Here is a 24,463-nt window from a genome sequence, read left to right on the forward strand (position 1 = left end):
AGAGCACCCTGCTGTCCTGGGGTGGGCAAGTCAGAAGTTAAAATATTGAATTGCTCACTGGAGATGCCAAAAGCTCTTCATTGAGGGTTGAGGGAGCCTCACTAGTTTCTGTATTTGACACTGCAGGATGGTGCTTTGCTTGAGGTGGAAGCAGCTGCTTCCCTCAAATGACAGTGTGACAACTTTACAGTGTGGTAGAAGGCAGCTCAGAAATAAAGCTGCTGAGAAAGCAGCTGAGAAGCTCTGGGAAGCTGGAAAGGTACACTGAGCACTGGCACTGCGGTGGGGGCCAAAATGAAACCTTAGTTTCATTTCAGCACATTGCACAAAAGATAAAATATATAATTTTTTTAATATATAGCTCATATGATCAGACAACCTACAGCCTTTCTCTGCTCTCTCTCTTAACTGTAACAGGAATGTCTCATGTTTACTTAAACATGTCTCAATGTTTACTTATAGTTGCATTTTTTAAAAAGGAAAAATAGTGGTGTTGGAGTGTGATCTTGGTGTGATGATCATGTACGTCCATGCTGTTTCTATGCTGTTTTGCAGTTTCCAGAACTACAAGAAGACTTCACCCATGGACTGAACTAGGTAAATTCAGTCTTGGTTGGAATGAAGAGGATGAATAGCAGGATGTGTGTGCTTCAAAACACCTGCATCATGGGCAAGCTTTGAGATTTGTGTGAGGTCTGCAAGTGTGCCCTGCCTCCCTGCAGCGCTGCCTCTTCTGCATTAAATGAGTGAGCACTGTGACCTTCTGTACAGGCAGCTTGTACAAAAGCAGCTGGGCATGGTGTGGAAGAGGTGCCAGGTGCTGGGTGAGGGCTCTTGCAGCGAAATATGTCGGTACAGATTACGCAGTGTAGGTGGCATCCTGGTGTCCCTCAACTGCAGGTCTGTTGGACTTGGATACTGAGTTCACACCTGGGAGTGTGAGTCCTCACCTTGGAGCAGTGGGTGCTGGAGAAAGCAGTGCCATCCCTATGACCTATTGGTGAGGCAGAAAGGACAGTGATTAAAGAAAAAGTAAATTAAAAATCCACGTTTCCAGCATGAACTTGGCTCTGGTGATCCCTCAGTCATGTCATATGCTGCAGTGAGTGTTACCAGCATTTCTTTTGTTTTACAGATATTTTAAAGCGAAATTTCTGACAAGGCCAAAGGCAATAAATTTTGGCACTCCAGGGACACAGAATCACTTTGCAGGACCTGAGCTACACCAGCTGCTTGGCTACTGGTTCAGCTTTTAGCTTCCTCTATTTCCATCACTAGATGGAGAGCAGTCTGTCTGTGCAGCGTGGGATCGTATCTCTCACTTTCATTCTGACTTCCTCAGATGAAAGGCACTATATAAATATGACTATTCTTAGTCTGTTCAAGTATGTTTCAGTGCTAACACTTGCTTTAGTCTGTGTGTTGGCCTGACGTTGAAAAGATAAACAGAAGATTGCTTGTGTGAACTTGCTGAAGGGTAAGTTTTATCTCTCTGGAGTTTTCCAGCCAACAGTGAGGTAACTGAACTTCAAAGCTCATCACATAGTGCTATTTTGTGGCAATCAGTTCCTAGGAGTGGTATTCCAATGCAAATAGGTTTCTAGCCAACAGTTGCTCCTGCCGAGTAATTTTAAGGCAGCCAGTGTATTTCCTCATCTCAGAGCTGTTTTAAGAAGAAAATGGCAAAAGTTTGCCATGAAATAGGTAGAGGAGAATCATACACTGATGTCAAACTGGGAAATTATATTGGTGTGCGGCAGCCAAGGTCTCATCGTCCCCTAACTCCATAAAGGGATTATCCAAGCTTCTGCCATTTGCCACTGTGGTGCTGAGCAGGTCCCTGCAGGCTCTTATGGCAGCTGACAGTCACCTCAGAAGGTCTGTACACAGGGCTGCTGGGCTTTCTGTTTTCTCCCTCTGGACTTGCCAGTTCCTCAAAGGACGCTGCCTCTGCACAGCTCCTCTCCTTGTGTTTGGCTGGAAGGATGGAGAGGGCACCCAAGTGTCGTAGGAATAAATTAGTCTAAAGTGGAAATGTCTGAACGTGAGGAGGAAAAAAACCTGCTAAACCGTTTTGATGAGAGGGGCGGAAGTCTGTACCTTTGAGTAGCCTCGGTCTATCTCTCACGTGGGTTTTGGACAGGTTAAGTTGTGGTGTTGGAGAAAAAGCCTCGAGTGAAATATCACTTAGAGCAGCACACAGTGCTGCGAGGTTTGGGAGGATATTTGTCTGAAGATCAAACTCTGAAGTTTCAGTCTTTCAGCCCCATTCAGCTTCTTTTTGTGATCTGGAGGCTGCCTTAGGCAGTGAGGTGGCTGCTCTTCTCACTTTGAAGATTTCTGAGCACTTGAAAATACCTGATACGACAAACTGCCAGAGTGACAATTATCAGGCTTTCTTTGTGGTCAGTCATTCTCAACCGAGTGGAAAGCTGTCTGCTTTGTGTGTTTTAGCTGATGTATGTAATCATAATGAAATGATGTTGGACTGACTCTACAGGGCACACACCCATCTGTGCTCACTGTGGCCCCTTAGGAGAAGTTCTGTGCTCAGGCAGGATTGGGAAATGGAAGATGATATAACTGGGGACAGGAAAGGAGTTTGGAGAACAAATCCTGTGTGGTTTTGTGTGTTGTTAGGTTTTTGTTTGTTTGTTTTAAATTGAGCTCATGTTATTTTCCTGGTTGGCCAAACTACTTTCTATGCTCTTCTGTCTTTCAGTTGTTTCGTGAGGTTACAAAACACAGCTTAGGAAATCACACTGACTATTGAACAAATGCTAATTGTAGGATGTTGATGGAGTTATCTGCCATTGATAAAAATGTCCTCAAGAAAAATCAGCCCTCTTCTATGTTGTAAAGACCTCTGGGGTTTGGCCCACTTGGAAGAGTTTAACTGGATAAAAACAAAATTGCTTTTTGTGAATATTCTCACCTGTGTGTCCTGAAACAGCCTTGTCCAGAAAAACTAAAGGTTAAATACAGCTGCTCTTTAAGGTCTGTGGTTAATTGTGCAATTGTGGTTTTGTTCAACTCACAGAAGAGAGCAGAACTGAAAATGTAATTTTTAAAGACACAGCTTTGGGTGGTTTTGGATAGTGCTTGGGTTTTTTTTTTATTTTTTTTTTTCCCACTGAGATAGTGTTTCTTTGACTTTGGAGTATAACTGAGGTCCTGGAAGGAAACTTGGGCGTGCAAGGCATTCACGTTCAGGTTCTTATAATTTTTCTCTGTATTAAGAATAACATCAAGATAGAAGAAATTTCATCTGTTGTGCTAAACCTATGTATTGACTCAGGAAAATTTTTGTTGTTTTAAACTGTCAAATACTTTTTAGCTTTAATCATCAACAACATTGTTTTGTACCTTCTTAAGCTGCATGAGGATTTTTATTGCTTTTGTTCAGGTATAAAAGTACAACCAGCTGCAGATTCTCCAGACTTAACAGGAAATTTCATAGAGGAGCCTGTATGTAAAATTCTGATTTAGAAAGAACTATATTCTTAGCTGCAGGTCAAATACAGGATTTAAGTGTTTTACTTAAACTAAGTTCATCTTGAAAATCAGTGGATGGAAAGTGACACCTTTTTGCTCAAATAACCTGCTTTCTTTTTGTGGTATAAAACCAGCCTATTGTAATAGCCTGTAAAGTCACCTTCCCCCCAGGCTCTCTTTCTTCTTTCCCTTTTCCTCAAAGATTTCAAGCATGCTTAGAGAGGCTGCTCTCATTTGCATGTATAACAGGCAAAATTTAGACAAACAAAGACTTTCATAAAATGGCTCCTGTTTCCTTCATTGAGAAAATCACATTGATTTCTTTCTGTAAGTGGAACTCTTTCCCTGCCTGAGTCTGGTGTGACTCTACCCCTGACTAAGCACTGACAGGAGCAAATGTTGTCTCCCTGGTCTTCGCAAATCAAACCTCTCCCCAGCCCCCGCATATGAGAGCCCCTATACACTTTTCCTCTCTGCTTACTGCATATGTGCTCTTATTCCTTTGAAAATTAGAATATGATCTTTTTAAAGTGCTTAGTGATAAATGAGTTGAAAGTCAAAGGTACTGCTTCATTAGTCCTGACTTAATAATCCTAGCCTTGTGTGATGGGTGACAGTTGCTTCTGCCAAGTAATTTTTAGACAGCCAGTGTATTTCCTCATCTCAGAGCTGTTTTAAGAAGAAAATGGCAAAAGTTTGCCATGAAATAGGTAGAGGAGAATAATACACTGATGTCAAATTGGGAAATTAAAATGTATTTTCAAATCATACGCTTTATATACACAGTTTATTTAGTAAATCATGTTCTTTCTCACACATGTCATATGCAAATTAATGCAAAAAGTGCAAAAAGGAAAAGTTAACTCATATTGAAAAGGCTGTAAGTTTCTGAGTGATTAAGGCAGTAACAAATAATGTTTAGAAAACCTACTGTTTTGGAAAGCTTCTCCACTTGCTGCTACATGGATAATGGCAAAGATTATGATAAAAACCTTTCTTTGCCTCCAAACTCCTTGTACACCTCAGCTGTGGTCATAGTTTTTAGTACTAAGAAGTTTTAAAATGTTCATGTATCAGGCCCACCATTAGATATGTGCAGCTGACTACTTGCACAGTCAAACACTTCTATGAAAATCAACTGACAGCAAATTGTATTTTCAAAACCGGTCCCCTTTCTTTTTAATTTGCTCCAGACAGAAGGTAATTTCTTTTCACATTTTGAATAAAGGGAATATCTGCCCCAGAATGAAGATTGGATTACCAGCAGTCTTAGGTTATTTTTACAGCTGAAATTGATTTCTTGATGTGAAAGTGTTTCTGGCTAAGAGCATGAAAAATGTCCAGATAAGGGTACAAGAAAAGCTAGGCTTAAATTGTAACAAGGAAACCTTCAGATTAGATTCAGAGCCAAACTTGCAAATGACACTGTGGTGGTGACAGTCCAGAAGTGCTGACTGAGAAGGGTGGAAGCATGCCCAGAAGTGTTTTGGGAATTGTACAGGATAGGCTAGAAGGACTTCTCTAAGGAATGAGCTGGATAGAGCTGGTCCAGTCTTCCAGCTGGAAGCGAGGAGAATATCAGTCACTCCCTAATTTTATGTGAAGCAGGGCTTGCTTTCTTAATTCCCCTTCCCCAAGAAAGAATGAGCAAACAGGCAGAAGAATTTCATATACATGTTATGTTATGTCTTTGATAGAAATACAGTGATGTAGAAACACAGTTAATCACATTCAGTCTTTCACTAAATGCTGTATTTGAAGGGGTCCTTTTGGTTTTTCACGTGCAAAACCAGTTTTAAAATTGCAAGGGAAACTTGTGATGATTCCTCAGGAAAGGTAATCATGAATGTTTGTTGCTCAGGAATTGCTGGTACCAAATGTAGTCCATGAGGGTTCCCCACTGGGTAGCGTGTCCTCCATGGAGGAGTAGGGGCTGCTGTCCCACGTAGCAGCCCTGACCAGTGTATAATGCTTACAGGGGGAGGATTCACTGTTATCCCAGGGTGGCCAAGCTGCCCAAAGGACTGAGCTCCAACAGTGACCTTCTGTAGGCTGTACAGAAGGAAAGAGCAGAGTCAGACTTTTGGCTGGATACTGCCTTTTAACTGCCAGATACCTTCTAAATTAGAAAGAAGGTTTTGAATTCCTGTTTCTGTATTTGCCTCTGACAACAACTTTCTGATCACATTGGCAAAAGGAAAACTGGTGCAGCTATGACAAACCTGATTTTAAGTGCTATTCCCATGATCTGGGTAGTTTTCCTCTGGCAAGCCTTTCACATTTAATAGATACTGTCAAGGCTAATGCTTCTTTTGGTGTCCCTCTGTCACTTTGCTAATGCTGGTTCCTTTTTCCAATAGTTTTCTTCTTCATCTTTAAAAGGAAGGAAAATATGGCACGGGTTCACATTCGCTGGAAAAACATTGTCCTTCTCCCTCTGGCACCCTCCCTGCCATGACCATGGTGACCCTCCTGCAGTGTCAGGGATAAAGCTGTCAGTGTCCTGTGAGGCAAGGGGGAGCCAAGGAAAAGGTTCTTCCACTGCTGGCCATCCCATCACGTGCCACAAGGCTTAAAGACACGACATGGCTCAATAACTTTTTTCAGGTGTGTTTTCTCACGAAATTCTTTTGCAGCAAAATAGTAGAAGATGGCATCCAGGCAGCAGTTCAGGTTGGCAAATATCATAGACACTTGAATGAAGAGGCTGATGGTTTGTTTCAGGCTGCAGTCCACTATCACGTGCTGTCTCACCAGGCACTGGAGGCAGATTGCCAGGTGAACGGGTGTGAAGCACACCAGAAACACCACAAGGTTGATGATAATTACTCGTAAGGAGCCACTGCCTTCTACCTTCTTTTTGGCTTGGCTTTTGTGATTCAGAAGAATCCAGATGTTTTGAGCAGAGCAGAAAACCATCACTGCAAGTGGGATCAAAAATCCAAATATTTCCACAGAAACAATGAGTGGGACACTCCACGCCTTTTCCGACATGTTGTGAAAGCAGGTGAAAGGATCTTTCTTGTGAAACACATACATTGGGCTGCTGCAAATCCAAGCTACTGCCCAGAAAACACAGCAAATCAAGACAGCCCACCTGGGGGATTGGTTAGCTCGACCTTCAAAGGGATGCCTTATGCAGATGTATCTGTCAACAGTGATGCAGACAATGATGAAGATGCTGACATACGTGTTGACGAAGTAAAGAGCCTGTATGAACGAGCACAGGAGCCCAGGTGCTTCTGTAACAGAGTAGTACAACTTCAGTGGGAGCGACAGAAGCAGCAGGACATCCGCGAGTGCGAGGTTGATCATGTAAACTGAGGTTTTGGTCTGTTTCTTCCAAAAGCAGCAGAACACAGAGAGGGCCAGGGCATTGAGAACCAGCCCAAGAATGAAGGTGGGGATGGAAATCCCCAGCTGCAGAGTCTTTGCTAAGCTGTCGACGGCTGTAAAATCACATTCCCTGCTGCTGTTGGTCATTTCTCCCCTAAAATGACAGAGAGAGCAGGTTGGAAATGTGTCAGGCTCCTGGTAATGCCCTGAGAATCCAGATCAAGATACTTTCAAACACAGTTCTGGGCTTTTTTGGTTTTGAGCTACACTCTTGGTCAGCCTTTGGCTATTGTGGAAAGCAAAACCTCATTTCAAGTGCAGAGCTTTCTATTTCCATTTTGAGTGGCTTGATCTCTTATAAAGGAGCCTGATTCTCGATGGCAAGTAGTCAATGTCCACTCACTACCATGCCCTGTTATATAATCCCATTGAGATATTGAAGAGACTGACCCATTCAAACATACATTTTCAAAAACTCTAGAGTACTATCTCTCTCTAGTAACTTGTACATTTGTTGAAACTTGCCTAACACTGTTTGGTTCTGTTGCTACACAGAGATTAATTAAATTGTATTTCTATATTAAGGCATGTCAATCTGATAGCTGGGATTTTACTCTTATATCAGTGATTCCCTACATCAGTAGTTTTTGCTGATGTGCTTTTGCTACACCCACATTTACAAGATATTTTAATTTCGTATACTGCTTATATCCAATGCAGTATTTTTAAAGGTCAGATCTTTTATCTAGGTGTAAAATGAGTAAGAGTGTTTTCTCACTTGTGTTTAACTTTCAGCACTGTTTCAATTTGGGGTTTGCAAGTACTTCAGATTTTAACTGATTATCTTAGATAATCCAGCAAAGATTAGCAAATGCAAGGCATGACATATTCATAATACAGCTCTTAATGAAGTATAATTTGTGTGGAATTAAGTGTTATTGCTCTTCTTAAAAATATATGATTGCTTTAACAAGCTAAGCCTTAAAAGTGCTTTTTTATAACCTCTCTAAATCAAAATCACAAAAAATCCTAGTAAAGGTGAACAAAATTGGTAGTTAAAGATCCCAGTCCAGCTCAGCCAATCAAGCTGTTAAAAAAAAATTTTAGGAGGAAGTGAAGATGTTTTAAGAATAATTTGATCAGAAGGAGAATCTCTGCTTTGGAGGACAAAAAGTGACAGGTAGCTCTTAAACAATGCCAAATGGAGCTGCATTTTGCCAGAGAAACCAAAAACCAATTAGTAATTTTTTTGTCCGCATGGCTAAAACAAAAAAATAATTACAAACCAGAGAGATAGAGAGATGGAGAATAAGTAGTTCTGCTAAACATTAAATGAGGAGATAGCCTTGTATTTTGCCAAGTCTAATACCACTACTTTTCATAGGAATCCTGATTTTGTGCTGGAGGTCAGAGGTGGGATGACCTGGGGGAACCAGTGAGTGACAATGAAAATTACTGTGTCTGAACACAGAATGCACTCAGGGCTTAACATGTTCGTACGGTTTATTTCCAGCTCAGACTACAGAAAGAATAGGCAGATGATGCTGAAAGTTCAACTCAGGAACTGTTATAAAGTATGTAAGCTATCAGTGTAGCTGGAAAGGGATTAATCTAGTCCATCTGTTGAAGGAAAGAGTGTCAAATGTGATTAAAGCAATTCTATAACTGTTGAGTCTAAGCTTCACACAGATTTTTAAAGAAAACTGCTAAATAAGTCTCTGACAGTTCTTAGCAGACCATTATCTTCTTTGATGAAGTATCTGCTTTTTCACATAAGGGAAAGGCTGAAGATTTTAGGCACTTGCATTTCAGCAAAGTACTAGAAACAACTAAATAGCACTTGAAAAAAGAAGGGGTTAGAACAAGGGCTGTTAAGCAGGTGGTGAAATGGTTACATGAAAGCTGATGAGGACTACAAACAGAGTGGATGGAGGTTCCTAAGGGGATGCACAAATTCACCAAGACTATTCCTTGGTTGTGTTTCCCCCAGTGAGCCCATTGTGGAGTGAGGGTGATCTGTGAGGAGGTGCTGTTGGTCAGGGGCTGGATACAACAGCCACCTGCAGAGAACTGGACTGAGCCACGTGAGTTGGGCTGTCACAGCTCTGTGAACTTAGGAAACAGCAAAAGGAAATCTGGATGTTATCAGTGGATTTGTCTGTCAGAAATGAGAACAGAAAGAAAACATCAGTTTGGTCATCAAGATGAGGCGGAATCAGTCCCTTTGAGCCAGCAATGTGTGGCAGTCAGAAAATCACGTGTTTGCTGGTGCGTGACAGGTGAGAAAAATTACAGTAACCATGGAGCTGCACTGGTGCCATGTGTACAGGGATTATTGCAGGCAGGTGCTGCTGTCACTGGAGGGCAGGACAGGTAAGGGGACATGGGAAAATTGTGCTGTTGTGTGAGCATGGGTGCCCTGTGATCAAGAGCATACATCTAGCTGGGGAAAGCCAGATTACATTAAACAGTACATGAAGTGCTGGATTAACAAGTTTTGTCACTTCCACAAAATAAATACATCAGAAAATTGTGCATGATATCTCTTCAAGTTTGACATTTGGTTCTACTTTTATCAAATTTCCAGCTCACTGTGTGCTTTTCCTTTTGAATTCATTAGTACCAAAGTACATATAGCGTTACTCCAGAAAATGATTGATTTAAAGAACATGTTAGCCAGCCTTTAAATTGGTAATTTCAAGTACTTTAATAGAGTGTCTGATTGTCAAAACCATAATGTTTTTTATTATTTTACCCTCTCAAATTCAAATTTCATATCTTGAGTAATCCAAAGGAACTGTTTGCAATCAGACCAGACTGAGTAATATTTTTGCTCAAAGTTATTTGGAGTTTCATTTCCATTGACAAATAACCTTGCAGTCATTTAATAAGCATCATCCTCACTGTGTTATCCAAATTATTAATAAAAATACTGATACTCATCCTGAAAGATACTGAATTGTACCAGAGACATCTTTCCTGTATGGTAGACAATGATTAGTATCTCAGTGGGTACTCACTAATCATATAGAGGTTTCATACAGATCATGTTTCCTTCGTCTGCCTATGAGAATTTCTTTAGAGATAGTGTGTGAAGCCTATTTCCCCCTCCTACACCCCATCCCCCAGTGCTGCCAGTTTGTCACAGAGGAAGTCAAATTACTTCTATTTCAGTCATTCTCAGATTATTCTGTGCAGATTTTTACTTACCACTTCCGTGTGCTTGCAAACAGATTCTGTGGTGGGTGATTCCAACGTTTTTTTCAAATATTAAAGCCAGGTTTAGTGATCCACCATTTCCCAACTCCTCCCTTTCCACCTTCTCAAGAAACAGGTACCATGTTTGCTATTTTTCAGTCTTCCAGGAAAAATTTCCCTGTCCTCCACGAGTTTTCTGAAGGAATCTGCTGTGGTTTTAGGATTGTTTCAGTCAACTTCTAAAAGCCAAAAGATAACATAAGAACCTGTAATTAACAGTACTTGAGAAAGTGTGTCTTAGCTGGTTCAGCCTCTGCGTCATCGCTGCACCATTTGTTCTCAGTTTCTCCTACTGAGGATTTTCCACTTCCTATGAACTAGTTAAAAGTTAATTTGGTTTACCCATAGCAGGAACTTGGGGTTTAGTGAGCAGGAAAGGTGTGCTGGCGTAGGAAATGAACAGCAAGGTTTTACAGTAGTAGGTTCTCTGGGTTTTTTACAGCACAGCAGAACCCATTAATGGTTTCCTCTTTGTAGCTTGGATCCGAGTTCGTCTGCTCTAGTTGGGATTCACACAAATCTGTATGGGAGCACAGATTTGGGATGGCAGATTAAGAGTATTCTTACCCATGAAAGCTTCATTAGCAAAAACATCCCTTGTTTACATCTATTTTCTAGAATATTATTCATGTTAGATATAAGTTATTCTCTTGTTGGATGTACTAGAAAAGAATAAAATGTCTTAGTGCAATGATGAGCAGCAGATCCCACACCTGCCATATATTTCATCTGTAGTTGGATAATTTCTTGCCATTTTTTTCTAAATATTTTGATTGCAACAGAATAGATTTGTACTTATTACTAAAGTAGAACTCTTTCTTCACTTAGTAAAGCAAGACTAGATGTTTGATCTTATTGTTTGACTTTGTAAGTAATAATCACCAAACTAGCTTAAAAATAGTGTCTACAATCAACACTGCTATTAAATTATTGGAAAAATAAAAGTTAATAATTAAAATATGAATTACTCTACCTGAACCCCAGGAAGCAGAGCAGCATTTCTTCAGTCCAGGTTGTTCTATAGAGCACAAGAGCGTTCACTTACAGACCATGCCTTACAAGTATTCTTCTAAGTGGCATAACCAACCACATCCTTCTTTTCTTCTCTTTTTTTTTTTTTCTTTTTTTTTTCCTGTTTTAAAAAGCACTCTGTGCTTATTTATACAGACAAGAGAAGGTGGGAAAGCATAAAGATTTGAATCCTCAGCTGTTTCCAGCCACTAGTCAAATTAGGGTGGGGAGCAGTTTGTCTCTGAAGTCAGGGGTTTTGGCCTGGTCTTTACCTGGTGTGACTCAGCTTAGAGCTTTTATGAGGTTGTGGCAGCTACCTCCAAATTTCCAGTTATTCCTTGAGCTGGAGGGGAGATGGCAGGGTGGAAATTTGTAGGAGAGGCTGTAATAAAAATAGTGTTTCTTGCCCCAGTTTCTGCTCCATTTGCATACTGGAGATCAGTAGTTTAGCATTCAGAGGCTTCTGAAAGATACAGCTATTTACACACATGCAGCTGTTTAACTATTTAAAGGGCAAGTACCAGTTTTAGACAGTTCAGGTGTGTGAGTCATTAATGCAAGTTGGCAAACAAATGTTTATCCGTGAGAGAAGTGAGGTATATGGAGCACTAAAGTAGTGCCTTCTATGTCAGTCACTTGGTAACCAAAACACATTTTTCCTTAAATGAGTTTTCAAGGCTTTCCTAACTTCTCCCTGAAGCTCTTCCCCCTGCTCTGGGAGGAGTGTGCAATGTACACCTTTTGGAAATGTGGATGTTTGGTGCTATATAAAATGATGTCATGTACTGAGAAAAACCTAATACCTGTTTGATGACAATGTGATAGTCTCATACATTGTAATTTTATCTCCAAGCAACAAAACCAGCAGAAGAATAAAACCTTAAGCAAGGGCTCATCTGTGTGTGTCATGTGGACACTTCACATGAATGAGCACAAACTCTCTGGCTAAAGTGTGAAATTCATTTGCTGGTGCTGACAGCCTCTCTTCTGACTTGTGGACCACCCTTTTGCCTTCCACACTGCAAACCTTTGCAGAAAAATACAGGAGGAAAAAAAAACAGCTCTAAGTGACATTTTTCAAATTGCAGCCCAGGTTTGGAAGTAATTTTGTCTTTCTGCAGAAAAAGTAGCACCAGCATTTGTACCACAGGACTTGGAGAAGAAAAAAACTTTCAGTTTTAGATGAGACAGGAAGAAAATTGTTTGGGTTCTGCTTTTTTATCTTTTTTTTTTTTTTTTTCAAATCACAAATTTTGGGTAAACCTCCTAAGAAAATTGCGTGGCAAAGGAATTGAAGACAATATGATTCATAGCATTTGAGAAACACATTCTGGAACTGGGAGGTTTCAAGGGCTTTTAAACTTCTGTCTTCTCAGAGCTGTGGGCTAGCTACGAGTCTCAGCAATACACTGAAATGGGTCTAGACTCACAAAGAAATCTAAGAGTACAACTAAATATTAGCAGAAAACAAATACTCTGCAACTCTGTGTGACTTTTGAACATGTCATGTTGCAGCTGAAATGGGGTTGCTTCTTTAATCCTCTCACCACAGGCATAATCCAGACTTAGCTTAAAAATGAATTTTAATACTCTGTGCTGCCTTCACTCCCAGCAGTAGGTTCATCCCCTGTGGCTCTATGAACTTCCCACTTAGTAACACTTGATGCATCAGCGCTAGACAAAAAAAATCAGCGTTTCTGCACACATCAACCACATTTGCTAAGTTGGCAATTTGCTTGTGATACATATGGCCTCGTTGCTTGTAGGTGAGTATGTAGTTTGTTGGTGTGCACGTAAGTCATCTTTTTGCAGGTTGGTCTTTTTGGCTTAAATTAGGACAATTTTTATCTAGAGCGTGTTTAATGAGGGCAACGTATGAATGACTCAGTCCCAGACCTGCAGATAAATTAGTGGCTGAGAAATTAGGACTTGTTTCTCCCTGTCTTTGGTGATGGCTTTTGTAGATTCTCAGATGCTATACATGAATATGCTCAGCAGGAATTATTTCAGTGAGTCCTTTGTGCCTTCATCAGCCAGCACTGCTGCTTGATAAATGCTGTATTTCAGGGACCCAGGTGGCTGCATGCCTCTGAGGTTTTCAATGGGAAGGAGAAGGGCTTTGTTTATTTCAGTTTTTTTTTTTTTTTAATTAACCATTAAAATGAGCTGGATGTTTGTTGTGTGTGCTTCCTAGAGACAGCAATCTTAACAACCTTCTCCATTTCCCAGTATTGTGTTCCAGATAGCAAACAAATAGTGGCTGGTGGAACCAGAATCAAACCGAGTAACTAAAAGGAAGTGTCTGAGCAAAAAACTTAAAAATACAACCAACCAACCAAAAAACCTTACTCATCTTTGCCATAAGCATTATAAAGGTTGATGAGCTTTCTCCATCTTTTGTCCTCTAGGTGTCCTAAATGCTGCTCTTGCTACGTCAGGCACCACCAGACAGGACTTGCCGTTTTCAAGGAATCAAAACCTGTTTCAGAGGAAACGTTCATACTGTGCAAAACCACATTCATTTGCATTACATTAGCATGAATTCTGCTGTTCTTTTTAAGTGGAAAATATATCAAAGCAGTTTTGCAGTCCAGCTTTCACAAATGTCCAAATCATGTGTTTGCTCGTATTTAATCACCAGATAGAATAAGTCAGGTCTCAAATCCAGGATTGGGATGTTCAAGTGCAAATGAATCAAAATTCAAAGTTAGAGTCCAGTGTGCTGCTGTGCCTCTATGAATGACTGTGTGACTTGTTCTCTCAGACAGCTATTAAATGTTGTCTTAGATAACACGACTTAATCATCCAGAGCAAAAGGACTCCAGAAAAGACATTGCTCAGTAGAAAGCTAGGAGGTGAGTGACAAACTGCCTTTATCCAGGACTCTTTAGAAGGACAAAGTGGGAAAACAGGAAGCTTATCAGCCCTGGTCTGAGTCTAAGGTGTCTTCCATGTTGTGCTGTGACTGGTTTCTGATATTTTTGTGTTTTTAAAGCTTTTAAAAACTGGATGGCCAAAGTGAGTTAAGCTAACAAGTTGTTTTGTTACTGAGCAGGCTACCACACCTTGTCACCTCAAAAGGGATTGGCCTCCTTCTCTTCAGAAGGGAGATGGTCAGAAGGGAGATGCTGGTCAGAAGGGAGATACTGAGGACTTGATCTAACTCCAGCTGAGCAGCAGAAAAATTCTGGAAAGGAAAACTACACAAAGAGCTCATGATGTTGTCACCTACGTCACATGTAGTGCAATACATCTTTCTGCCTAAAGAACGGGTAAAGAACATGCTTAATTTTCATTGATGACTTAAAAATTTTTGTTTGTGCTTGAGCTGGAATACAGCATTTTCTTTATCTGGAGGCCTTTTGCTTCACACAAGTGCTCTTTGAGTTGCTCAGTACTCTCTTTCTCATCTTCATAAGCTCTCAAAGCCTTGTGTACAGCGAGCTATCTCAATTGCACAGCTGAGAACTTTGGATGGCTAAGGAGTGGTGTTTTTCTCATGTAGCCAGTTTTTTGAATTCAGAAGACTGCAAAACTGGAAATGAGAAAACCTGGGAACTGCTGTATTTCATAGGCACCAGGTACACTCAGCCTCTTCAAGATAAGGCAGAGACCTCTAAAGACATCCCAAGACAGAGCAAAAAAAATGTAGTTTTTCTTGGAGTTGGTCAGCTATGAGGGTAGATTTGTTTCTGACTGCATTTGAGAAACCTTACAAAGGTTTGTCAGGGCTGAATGCTAAGAGGAAGGGAACTGGACAGTCTAATGAGCAGCCAGTCTCACACTAATATGGTTGAGTGAGCAAAATCATGGGAGCAATATTTTTAAGTACAGCATATCTTCATCTATTTCTGACTCAGAAAGTTACCATTGGAACACCAAGCATGCAGGGTGCCATACCCACAGTCTACAGCTGAGCTCAAATTATCTAATTTTCCATAGTTCAATTTGGTCTTGCAGAGCCCAAAAGGCCAGTTAGACAAGGCCAGTGCCAGCCAGGTACCAGTGAGGACATGTGCTTCCTGGTCAGTCCATTCCTCCTCTGGGCAGGGAGAGAATAAGTTTGTGTGTGTCCAGAAGCAATTCTGGTCATGGGAGTGCCAAGAGGCTACAAATTTTTCTTGTGTATATGTAGGAAGGAGCTGCCAGTCAAGCTCCAAGTTCAGCTTTAGTGAAACTGTGTAAGAATAGACCCTGCACTCGTGCAGTCTGCTCCACGAGGTTCAGCAGCACACCCACCTTTGCCAGCTGGCCAGTCAGGAGGGTTTGTGCTTGCTCAGCAGAGCTGGGCTGGTGCTGGTGAAGCACCAGCAGCAATTGCCATCCACTAAGTTGCATGCAATTCTTAGGAGTTGTTTCCATGGGTCACATACAGATTGTATCGCTTGAGGAGCCCCCGGGAAGGAGAAAAATGTGAAGCTGCTGTGTCAATCTCTTAAAACAGAGAAATACTTTTGTTTAATGGAGATGCCTTGCTCACTGAGCCGTGGCACTACCAAGGGAAATGGTAAGTGTGCACAAAACCAAGGCTTCGAATGAAACTGCCTGCTAATTTCACAATCAACCAGTAAAAGGAACTAATGGTTAGGAGCAGTGAGGATATAAACCCAGCACCTGTGCAGAAGACCCCATGGCTCCTGGCAGGCCCCTTGAGCACTCAATCTTCTGTGGGAGCAGTGAAACAAGATATTTATCTGCTTAGTCTTACCATCCCAGTGCCACTGTGTGGTTACTGCACACTATTCTTTTTTCCTGACACAGGCAGTGATCAGATCAGGGTCATGTAATGCTTGCCCATCTACACCATATAACATAAGCATTGATAAATAACATATCTAGATTTTTCTTTTCCATAGAAAAACATTTTCTTCTCAGCCTTTGCATTGCATTAGGTAACAAAACAGAAAATGAAAATTATTCTCTTCGCATTTTCACTCTTCTATGCATTACCTGGGCACTGTTGACTGGATCATCACTACAAGACAGCAGCTGTCCCTGCAGCCTGGCACAGATGGATGCCAGTGCAGGAAAGCAGCAGCAGCTGCACTGCACACTTATGCCCTGCACAGTCATTCATAAACCTTCCCACAGACAGCCCTGCACAAAGGGGAAGGAGCTGCCTCGTCTGCAGGGCTTATGTGCTCTTGATGCTACAACTTTCTGAAAAACTCATTTCTGTTGAATGGCTTGTTCTGAAAAGGAGATGAGTTGTGTGGACATGACATTTTTTCTATTTCCTTTAACTTTTCCTCATCCACCCCTCCTCAGGGTGGATGAGATTGGCTTTTCTGGAAAGAAAACCTACACATTCAAGCCTACACACAGTGGATATTAGTCAAATCAAAATCACAGATTGGTTTAAAAGGAATATTTTCCAGGCCTGAGATGTGCCCTGTTTCGTTAATGTGTGTCATCCTTGCACTTGGGGTCTTTCCCCTTCTAGCTTATGTGTTGCCAAGCACAATTTATTGTTTTTGACCAGTGTGTATTCAGCTGTGCATCAATAAGGCACCTCTTAAAGCATGTCTCAAAGGAATGAAGGTTTCTGTTCCAGGGATGTGGCTGTTTGAGCTGCCAGCTGAGGATTGTTTCTCATACTGGTATTGTCTCACCTGGACAATGGCTCTTAATACATCCATGGCTCTCGTGTTTGCTTGGCTTGGTTTTCCTCGTGGTTTCTGCAGGCTATATACAGCATGAATTCCTCCATCAGAGCACAGAAAGGTGCGGTTATCAGTGCAGACTGTTCAGCCTGTGTCGTCTCATCTTGGATCATCTTAGATCTCTGAGGGTATGAGAACTGCTGTAAACCTCACTGCTGCCCTAAGAGTGTCCAGACAGGTCCCAGGGCACCAAAGTTCCAACTTGAACCATTAACTGTCTTGTCGTGGAGATGCAGTGAGTGCTGCAGGGAAACAGAAAGTGCCCAGGGAGAGCTCATCAGATAGACAGGAAAGAAAAGTTTAGGACAATGCTTGTAGGGATCCCTACATTTACTTCAGAGTCACAGTTCTGAGTGTCTGTCAGTGCTGGTAGAGGAACTGCTTCTCAACAGTGCCATCTTTGGGTAGTTTGTGGACTGGACAAGAGGCATCAAGGTGGAACTTGACTTCCTTTATTTGATGCTCTCTCTCCCCACATATTAAAAAATATGTGTGTATATATTTGTGTGCACACCAATATCATAAATAATTATTGACAGTAATTATGTTGCACATGTGGTTTGCATGCACACTTATTTTTATGAGCTTCCTTTTGCTCCCATCTCTCCTAGTGTCTTGGCCAATCCCTTTTAATTTTAATAAGATAGCCAGCCTTTGAGAGAGAGAGTTCAGTTTTATGCTGCTGAAAAAAATGTCCTTTTGTGAAGGCATGGCATTCTCTATTCTCCTTTGGAAATGGCAACTGAGAAAACTTCCTTATTCATTCCATTGCAGAAGTGGTCCTTGCCTTGAAGAGAATTGGCCATCCTTGTATCTGGCATCTGGAGAGGACAGTAATGGGGCTAAGTTGTAGCTTGTTGCTTCTATGCATATAGGTTATCTGCCCTTTCTATGCACATATGATTAGTATTTAAAATATAACCCATTTATCTTGGTCTCAGGGTCTTGGATGCTCCAGAAGGGGGAACAAGGTGGGGATACTGCAATGTGCCACCAGCCAAGCTGGCTCCTAAGGGAGAAAGGCACTCTGGCTTATTTCTCTAAGAACAGGAGTTCATCTTGCTTTGTACACAGAGAGGTTGTAGTATTTGAGCTTAACAGTGACTGATCCTTCCTTCTGATATTAATCTAGCTGAGTCAATATGGCTGTCTTTGTTCTGGCTGCCTGGCATAGCCCAGTGTCTTTACACACAAATTAGAATGACTGCATGGCTCTGGAAACAAAAACTGCACTTCATTTATGTATAATCATGCCATTTACATTGACAGCCTTCTGGTTTTGCACTTCAAACCAAGTACTAGAGATTTATTTGAAATGCTGGAAAGGTCCCTTCCCTTTAGCACAGGTGCATTCCTATAAATAGCCTGTAGGGGAAAGCCACATAACATGAAAGGCTTCAAGAAAGCAATTTGCAGGAAAGTGAAAAACCTCAAACAGATGAAAACCTCTCAAATGAACTAAAGTTATAGTGGCAGAAACTATCATGTAATCAGGTGCAGACTTCTTAAAAAAAAAAAAAATTTAAAAAAAGCTAAGTTTTCAGAAAAAAAAAGTCCTAAGGGGTGGAAGTTTTGGCAAGTAACCTTGCCATGTTACTGAAATGTCAGCCTGGGATGACAACTTTTGAATTTCGGTGGACACAGCTCCGAAAGACCCAACAATTTTCTGAAGCCCAGAGTGGTCTGGCCTGCCTGCAAAGATAGGGAATGTGTACATATCTGTCTGTTTTTGTGGCAGCCAGGATGGTCTTCACTTTAAAAATACACTTTTATCACTTTGCATCCAGCTAGAGGTATATTGCCCTGTGCAAGTGTTCTGCCAATTTGTTTGCCCCTTCCCTCCCCCAGGAATTGTACAAGTGGCCAAGAAATTTGTGAAGGTAGGTTATCGTGTAGGAATTTAATTGTATTGTTGCCTTGAATTCTTGTGCTTTTGGACTCTTTCCTGTCCCCAGGAACTATCTTATGTTTATGCACAGAGTGTGACCTGTTTCGTTCCTTGTAGAAGGGCTTTAGCTGTAATGTAGGGCTTAAATTTCCTAGGCCAGAGGGAAACATTCCTTTGCAAAGCCTTTCACTGAGCCTTATCATCCAATTGGGATTGTTCTGGAGCAACCAGGTAAACACTGGCAACCAGCCAGATGTCTGGATATTTCTCCAATTCCACATGAGATTTGCAATATTCCTCAAACAGCAAGACTTTGCCACCCCAGGTCACAGCCTGAGCATCATCTGCCAGCCTGAAAGAGCAAAGCTTCCCTGGAGGGGTCTTCAGCTGGTGAGAGACTTGCAGCCTGCCCATCAGAGTCTGGTCCCAACTAAGGCTTTTGCAACATGCATCAGGATGGGTGCTGGGAATCTTCCAAGCGTCAGTCCCACTGCTCCCACAGGATGAAGCTGCTGTCTGCAGTGCTGCCAGAGAAGGGCAATGTGATGGAGCCCCAGAGCTCTGCTCAGGGCTGCGGTGAAGAGGGTACAGGACCTCCACTGGTTCTGAACAGCAGAGGGCAGCTGTGGCCTGAGGAATATATTAATCAGTCACTAGTTTAAATGTGCTAAAGATGACTTGGCCATCTGTTTAGCCCTGACAGAATGATCCTGTCATGCATGAGGTGTCACCTGAGTCACCTGAGAGGTTCCCCCGGCTGTCTGGCTGTGACATTACTCTGCCTCGGCAAAGCACGTTGTTCCTCATTGATCCATAAAAATGCCTTAAACAGAGGTTAATTCAAAACCAAACCGTGTTGCCTCTCAGCTTTGTTGTTCTGAAGCACAGCAGCAGCATTGCTTGTGCTCGCAAAGCTCACAGCTTGTAGAGCTGTAGCACCTGTCGTGTCCCTCTGATCTTGCACAGGGGTGGGGAGAAGCATCAGCTTTCACAGCTGGTGGGAGGGGATTTGCCTTCCTGCTACCTGATGAAAAAGAACCAGAGTTTTTGCATGAGAAAGCAGGTGTGTCTCCACATCTTTGGCAGACCGTCTACTGAAAGGGACTAGAGTAATTCATAATGGTACAAAGAAAATGTCTGTAGTTTACGACTGTATGAACAGACCTGTATGGAGCTGAGCCAGAGCAGATAACGTGCCGGCAGGGCTCTCTGTGCTACAGCCCTCTCCACGCTCCTGCAGCACCAACACTGAAGGGACTGGCTCTGTGGCTCTGTGAAAGACACAAGGGAGGGCATGGCAAAGTTTCCCAGCTGCCTGCCACTGCTTCAGTGCTTGTGGAATCCCCTGGACACTACCAGGCAGTGCTGGCAATCGGAACAGCTCTGCTGCACCGAGGAAACAAAATCACAGAGACACACCTCCAAAACCTGAAAGCAGCATCCAACTAACTCACTAAACTCCCCAGTATGTGTCCTTCAGCTCCCTGGAGCTCTGGGGACAACTGAGGTTTCAGGCCTGACCAAATGCCCACAAACAGCAAGATACTCTCTTATGCCAGTCTCTGCCTTCCCTGCGCAGGAAGGTCAAAAATTCTAGTTCTGATGGCTACTCACTCACATAAAAGCAAGATCCTGAATTGCTTCGTAGGCTTTTCCTTGTGGGTTTATTTGCGGTTTTTTTTTCTCAAGCCTAAATTTTGACTGCAATTTCAATTTGGTCATTTGAACTTGAAGCAACAGTTACCATCTTTTTCTTTTCAGGGGCAGGACAGTTATATCTTGCTGAAATGTTAGCAAAATGCAGTGGTTCAGCCCTGCTGCTTGGAGCTGCTGAAGGACTATGGCTGCTGCATCATCGTTTGCCAGACTCTTGTGCTAGAAAATGGAAAATATTTGTGGATAACCATGTCATTTTCCTCACAGATTGCTATTCCAGTGCTGCATGGTGGCAGGTAGTTTGTTGTGGTCCAGGAATTGATAACTCATCTGTTACAGTTATGGGAGCACTCAGGGAGCTGAAGTTTTGTTCGGACTGAAGGGGGATCTAAGAAACCCATCATGAACTTGACATATAAGCAAGATAAAAATTTTTATCCAAGGTAGAACATACCTCTTCAGGGAATCAGAAAGTTCCGTGCTTATTTTTGGGCTGCATTGTTAAAGAACCTTTTGTGAGGCAGCTCTTATACTGCAGTAACTAAGTCTTCTCTTACAATCTCCAGTATAATTTGGCACTAATAATACTCCTGTGTATAATGGTAATAAATGATTAGTGACTTTAAAAGGCAGAATGATGGCCAAAGAATGTGCAACGATTAAATTTGTCACATACACACAAGGCCCTTTATTTCTGCTTGCAGGGAAACACCAGTAATGCCAGGGCATTAAATAATACACCAAGGATGAAAATTGTGACATAAATTATCAGCTGAATGACCTGAGTAGTTTCATTCATTTTTATGCCACAGTTGCTCACTGCAGCTTCCATCTTGTTGGGCCACCTGCCAAAGTATTGACACAAAGCAGATAGATCTAACTTTGGGTGAGGGATAATTTCTGCAATGGGAATAGTAATTTCCTATGTTGTTTGGACAATGTGTGGACAAAGGTTTCAGACTGCTGTTTGCAGGAAGAGAAAGATGACAGTCTTCTGTAGGGGAAATAATTGTTAATTTTCACTTAGAAAGTTAATGGTCTCTAGGTTTAAATGAGCAGTACATGGGTTTGCAGTCCATGGAGGAAATTTTTGAGAGGTTTATTATTCAGAAGACACTGAAAGTGAGGGACCATGAAGCAAACCAAAATCACCAGGAGGTGCCTGAAGCTGCTATACAATGATAGAAGACTATAATCAGAGCTGAAGTCAAGTCACTGAGGACAGAAGGGCAAAATTCAAGTTAACATCAGACCCTTTGGTGGGAGTTGCTCTGTTTTGCGGGTATGCCTATACCTACAATGATTGCACATACTGTAGGTGGTTCCATACCCTCTGCCTCAAAACTTCAGCAGCAGAGTGACACTTAACATCTCATGCACTGCACCTTGTTCATGCCATGACTTGACCTGTGGGTGGCTGTGACTCTTGCCTTTCTTTTGTTTTGGACCTCATACAGGTGGAGAACATAGAAGAAAATTCTGGAAATTCCTTGGCTGCAAAATAATAGCAAAACGCATCCAAGCAGCAGTTAGCATTTGCTAAGCATGCAGAGATCTTAACAGAGGTGTTAACTGCTGACATCAGAGAAGAAGCTCCAGTAACATCCACTATGAACCGCACGATCATTGTAATGTAGAAAGGGGAGAAACATACAGTGAACACGCACAAATTCACAGAAACAATGTGCACTGCCTTCTGGATTAATTTTGTCTCATGGGGGCTTGTGGCCATGTTCTTTTTGAGACATCTGATGATTTGTACTGAGCAAAAAATCACAATACCTAAGGGAATAAAATATCCAAAGATATTAGCGAATAAAGATAAATAGATAGGGCCAAGAGATCGCCTACGAAAGCAGAATCTTTCCCACCTATTCTGAACTTTTGGACGGACGTTGGAATAAATTATGATCATTATCCAAAGAAAGCCACAGATAGAAGCTGATTTCAGTGGGGATCGAAAAACCTTTGCTTTTAGAGGGAACTTGATTGCAATGTATCGATCAATTGCAATCAAGGTTATGATAAAGATGCTCATAGGCATATTTGTAAAATACATATTGCTTGTGGCAATACACAGCTGGTCTATGGGATGGTTGTACTTGGTAAAATACATTAAGAAAGGCAGGGAACAGAGCAGGAGACTATCCGCGACGATGAGGTTGATCATGTACACCTTGGTCTCAGTCCAGCCCTTGAGTCTGTAGCAGAAGACCCAGAAGGCAATTGCATTCAGTGGGATCCCCAAAGCGATCACTGGGATGTAGACAATCAGCTGAAATAGTGCGATGCCATCCTGCAGCATGTTATTTTCAGTGCTGTTGTTCATGCTGGGCTGTCTCTGCAAGGGAAGAGTGCAGGCATGAGGCTGAGCTCTGGACGGGTTCAGTGGCTCATCAGCACCATCAGACCCTCATCCATCAGAGTTACACTGTCACTCGCTGCCAGATAACAAAAACACACAGACAACCCTCTCGCAGCTATTGAGTGGTTAAGCCTGCCTCTCCTTCCCTCCAGGCCTCACTAACAGCCAAGAGTCTGCAAAGCAGAAGGATAATTTTTGTTGTCCCTTACCTTTGCTGCTGCTGTAGTTATCAGAGAGCTACTGCCTTTAGGGCAGCCCACAGCAGAGCTGGGCAACATTCCCCTTTTGCCCTCCGAGACCCTTGCTTTGATACTGGACCCACCCTGTAGGTTTGCTCTGGGTCTGGCCAGGCCTGAGAACCTCCTCAGGATTTGAACCCTTCCAGCCATGGGGTAGCTCAGGTGGCTTTACTCCCAGGAGCAGTGGGAACACAGCTGCAGGCTGGGCAGTGGGTGCCTGCTGTGAGCAGGCTGCCCCCAGGCTCGAATCCACTCCTCTCTCTGCAGGGTGCAGGGGAGGAACAGCTCAGCGTGGGTACCCCCAGCCCAAGCAGATAACAGGTCTCAAGGGAAAGAAGGGGAAATGAGAACATGTGTCTTATCTCCACCTTCAAAGGTAGGAAGCCAAATTCTGCTAGAGCAGAAAACACAAATCTGCAAACTTAGACTGTCTTCTGGTACTCCGTTAAATATTTCAGGGCATCCACTACCAGCAAGGAGGATAAATCAGATTTTGTCTGCAGCTCATAAAGGCAGTGTTTACAAAGAGGCTGGCATGAAAAACACTCAGATTCCTACAATCTCTTACAGATACATTGCCTGATAACTCAGCGGCTTCTAAACATTAACACGAAAACTGAAGTGAAACTGTCTGACTGCATGAAGTAAGTGAACCATTTTTGGTGTCCAAGACTGGGAGACAGATGTGGCAACCCCAGAGGAAAACATAGCACCTGCCCTAGTGGCAGAACTGACATGGCATTGCTGAACCACTGGGATACAGTCATTTTTAGATGGAATTTATGGAGCAACTAACATACAGCCCTTGTCCTAGCGCCCTTGGGCTTTCAGCCACACAGGTTCTTGGCTGCACTGTGGTTACCGTGGCTGCCCTGTAGCTGTTCCCTGTCAGCCTGTTGTCACCTCGCACTGAAAAAGCCACTCTGCATGCATACCACTCCCCTGAGGAGCAGCTGAGCCCACTGGGCTGCGCATACCAGCTACATCCTATCCCCCATATAAGCACAGAGCCCATGGTATTTCCCAAAGTGGTGTGCCAGGGGTCCCCACACTCATGGAAGAGGCATGGTAAGAGGCACTGGTGTGAAACTGCAACAAGGGATGAAGAACCCCCTGAATGGAACATGTAGCTGCAAAACAGTGACGCATAACAGCCTCCTGTGAAAGCAGGAGGAAGTCGTCCCTCCTGTGCTCAGCTGAGGACTGACCCCTGTGCTCACAAGCTGGAGCCATGGCTAGAGGTGAGAAAGCACACCCTAGAGCACTGAGCAGAGCACACTGCCACACACCGCTGTGGGGAGAATTTCAAAGCCATTACCTGCTTCCTGTGAGGCCGTTAGCTGGGTTTGTTTAGTCCAGAGAAATCTTGCAGGGTAAATGCAGAGAAGGTGATCTGTGGGTGCCACAGGTGTTGGTGCAGGACACAGTTGTCCCGGAGCCCGCTGTGACAGTTCGGCAGCGCTGAAATTCATCAATGAACTCTAGTGCACTAAAAGTTCTTCCTTGTCATCTTTCAGGCTGACGGAGTCTCTGGTGATCTTTGCTGTTCCAC

General features: G+C 42.6%; 2 protein-coding genes across 2 annotated transcripts; both read right to left on the reverse strand.

Annotated features, from left to right (window-relative positions):
• Positions 1–6,051: 6,051 nt before the first annotated feature.
• On the reverse strand, positions 6,052–7,052 carry GPR55 (G protein-coupled receptor 55). The gene has a single exon (XM_032697957.1). It carries the CDS (start codon positions 6,976–6,978, stop codon positions 6,052–6,054), a length of 927 nt encoding a protein of 308 aa, XP_032553848.1. The 5' UTR covers positions 6,979–7,052.
• Positions 7,053–21,122: 14,070 nt separating this feature from the next.
• On the reverse strand, positions 21,123–22,646 carry LOC116791528 (G-protein coupled receptor 35-like). The gene has a single exon (XM_032697618.1). It carries the CDS (start codon positions 22,634–22,636, stop codon positions 21,698–21,700), a length of 939 nt encoding a protein of 312 aa, XP_032553509.1. The 5' UTR covers positions 22,637–22,646; the 3' UTR covers positions 21,123–21,697.
• Between the last annotated feature and the right edge of the window lie 1,817 nt (positions 22,647–24,463).

The sequence above is a fragment of the Chiroxiphia lanceolata genome, chromosome 10, assembly GCF_009829145.1.
Source record: "Chiroxiphia lanceolata isolate bChiLan1 chromosome 10, bChiLan1.pri, whole genome shotgun sequence".
In the NCBI taxonomy this organism is placed as follows: Eukaryota; Metazoa; Chordata; class Aves; order Passeriformes; family Pipridae; genus Chiroxiphia; species Chiroxiphia lanceolata.

Bases quoted from the DNA above. Each gene is read 5' to 3' on its own strand.
- GPR55 (XM_032697957.1), bottom strand. From the start codon at position 6,978: ATGACCAACAGCAGCAGGGAATGTGATTTTACAGCCGTCGACAGCTTA.
- LOC116791528 (XM_032697618.1), bottom strand. From the start codon at position 22,636: ATGAACAACAGCACTGAAAATAACATGCTGCAGGATGGCATCGCACTA.